Source organism: Coffea arabica, chromosome 5e (genome assembly GCF_036785885.1).
Source record: "Coffea arabica cultivar ET-39 chromosome 5e, Coffea Arabica ET-39 HiFi, whole genome shotgun sequence".
Lineage (NCBI taxonomy): Eukaryota > Viridiplantae > Streptophyta > Magnoliopsida > Gentianales > Rubiaceae > Coffea > Coffea arabica.
Window position 1 is genome coordinate 42,790,496 of NC_092318.1, and position 2,706 is coordinate 42,793,201.

A 2,706-nucleotide genomic window follows, 5' to 3' on the forward strand; every position below is an offset into this window, starting at 1 on the left:
AAAATGAATTTGAGATCAGTGAGTACGATAGTAGCAAATAAAAAAAAGTGAAAAAAAACAAATTTGTGAAAGAGTGGAAAGATGAAAAAAGATAAAATTGTGATAGAGTAAAAAGATGTGTGGAGTATAGAGAAGTTGTGAAAGTCATTAAATAAAGAGAAAAAAGAAATATAAAGCTGTTAGATACAGAATATCAAATTATTTAATTAGATAAGGATTTTGAACGTAGTTAACAAACATGGGTAGATTTTTGGTTTTTAGTACTACTTAATAATTTAGTAATTTAATGGATTTAAATTTCTGTTTTAGCAAATGCACCCTTAATGTGACATACACCCAAATCTATCATATTTAGTATTTAACAATTTAGTAACTTAATGGATTCAAATCTATTATATTTAATATTTAATAATTTAGTAATTTAACGGATTGAGACTTCAAATTTCAATTTATAGATTTTAATTTCATTAAACGCACCTTTACAAAAGATTTAAACACGAAAGACACAAAACTGTGACATAGGCCCATTGTAGTTAGGTTCTCGCAGTGCTATTCAGAACTAAGTGCAGGCCCTCCAAAGATTTCCTAAATCTTAATCTACAGAAATCTTTGGGCTACGACTGCCAAAACTCAAAAACAAACGACACTTTACACAAGAAATTTGGCAGCCCAATGGGATGCTAATCCCAGTATCCCACCCAAAGACGGAGGAAATTTTGTGGAACAGAAGTCAATAATAGGGGAAAAAATAAATAAATAACATGGCATTCAATTCCCCTCCACAAAAAATTACAAAAACTGAAATTTATCCAAAATCAAAGTCATCCTCTCCTTCCGTCTTTCAAGTTTGTCCTTTAACTGATTAAGCCCAGACTTTTTTCTTCAAAGAGAAAATTTGAAGAAAATCACCATGATTATAAACCTCTTATCCACTCCTCCATGCTCATCTTCTACTTCTTCATTTTCTATCATTAATTTCATGAATTCAAGAACACCCTTTTCAGAGTTTTCTTTGAGGACCAAAACCCACTTCTCAAAATCTTTTCTTTCTTCAGTTTATTGCTCACCCTCTTCTCCACATTCAAGTTTTCACTGCCAGAATCAATTTTTATGTCCAAAGGAGAAACGCCCACATGGTAGGAGTAAAATTTTGAGTACTTGTGCAGTTCCAGGACTTGATTTTGCAGGGTTCGAGAGTGCCCAGTCAATTCTTGTAGCAGCTGGAGTGTTAACAGCTATAATCATAGTTCATGAAAGTGGTCATTTTTTGGCAGCTTATCTTCAGGGCATCCATGTAAGTAAATTTGCAGTTGGGTTTGGGCCAATTTTGGCTAAATTCAATAAGGATAATGTAGAGTATTCTGTTAGAGCATTTCCACTTGGTGGCTTTGTTGGATTTCCTGATAATGATCCTGATAGTGAAATTCCAGTTGATGATGTAAATTTGCTGAAAAATAGGCCTATTTTGGATCGAGTGCTTGTTGTTTCAGCTGGTGTTATAGCTAATATAGTGTTTGCTTATGTTATAATCTTTGCACAAGTAGTATCTGTTGGATTGCCTGTTCAAGAGGCCTTCCCTGGGGTTCTTGTGCCTGACGTTAGGCCTTTGTCAGCAGCGTCCCGAGATGGGATGCTGCCAGGTGATGTTATTTTAGGGGTAAATGCAATTGGGCTTCAAAAGACAGGGCCTAATTTGGTTGCTGACGTTGTTGATGAGATTAAGAAAAATCCTAAGAAGAAGGTGTTGCTTAAGGTTGAGAGAGGAGGACAGAATGTGGATATCAATATTACACCTGATATGAATTCGGATGGAACAGGGCGAATTGGGGTCCAACTGTCACCCAATGTTAGGATTTCGAAGGTTATACCAAGGGGCACCTTTGAAGCTTTAAGTTTTTCAGGACGCGAGTTTTGGGGTCTTACATCAAATGTCCTGGACAGCTTAAAGCAGACTTTTCTCAACTTCTCACAATCAGCTAGCAAGGTTTCAGGACCTGTTGCAATTATAGCTGTTGGTGCTGAGGTTGCAAAGTCAAATATAGATGGTCTTTACCAATTTGCAGCTGTTCTGAATCTTAATCTTGCAGTAATAAACCTTCTTCCATTGCCCGCCTTAGATGGGGGTACCTTGGCCTTGATCCTAATAGAAGCAGCCAGAGGAGGGAGGAAACTGCCTTTAGAAATAGAGCAGCGAATTATGTCATCTGGCATCACGCTTGTCATAATTCTTGGGATATTTCTTCTTGTACGGGACACATTAAACCTCGAATTCATACGCGATATGTTGTGATTAATTACCTCTTGTCATCTGGTTGATTTCTTGCTGAATGCCAACAGAAGTTGGTCTGTGACAAGTCACTCTTTATTATAAGTGAGCAGAAAGAAAGCAAAATTTATTTCACTTATCTCCTCCTGAGACATTCTGCAGGAGGGAGCAGTTGGCTCCTTCTTGATCTTGATAAGTCTTCTGAGCAAGGATCATACTTATTTGTCATTGCATTAGCAAATCTTAAGCTGGGGCTATTGAAAATTCATCAAAAACTACTCTACCAGATATTTTGTGCACATCTGTACAATTTCCACTCCATATACTTCTGCTTTCATTGATCACATTTGTATATCAGAACTTGTCATTAAGGCTCCTTCCATTAGCTTGACACTTTTGCTATAGAATATGAGAATTGCCAGAACTGAAAATTGTCAATA

General features: G+C 36.5%; 1 protein-coding gene across 1 annotated transcript; it reads left to right on the top strand.

Moving 5' to 3' along the window:
- Positions 1-772: 772 nt before the first annotated feature.
- LOC140006580 (probable membrane metalloprotease ARASP2, chloroplastic) lies at positions 773-2,706 on the top strand. The gene has a single exon (XM_072048693.1). The coding sequence runs from the start codon at positions 911-913 to the stop codon at positions 2,288-2,290; it is 1,380 nt and encodes a 459-aa protein (XP_071904794.1). The 5' UTR covers positions 773-910; the 3' UTR covers positions 2,291-2,706.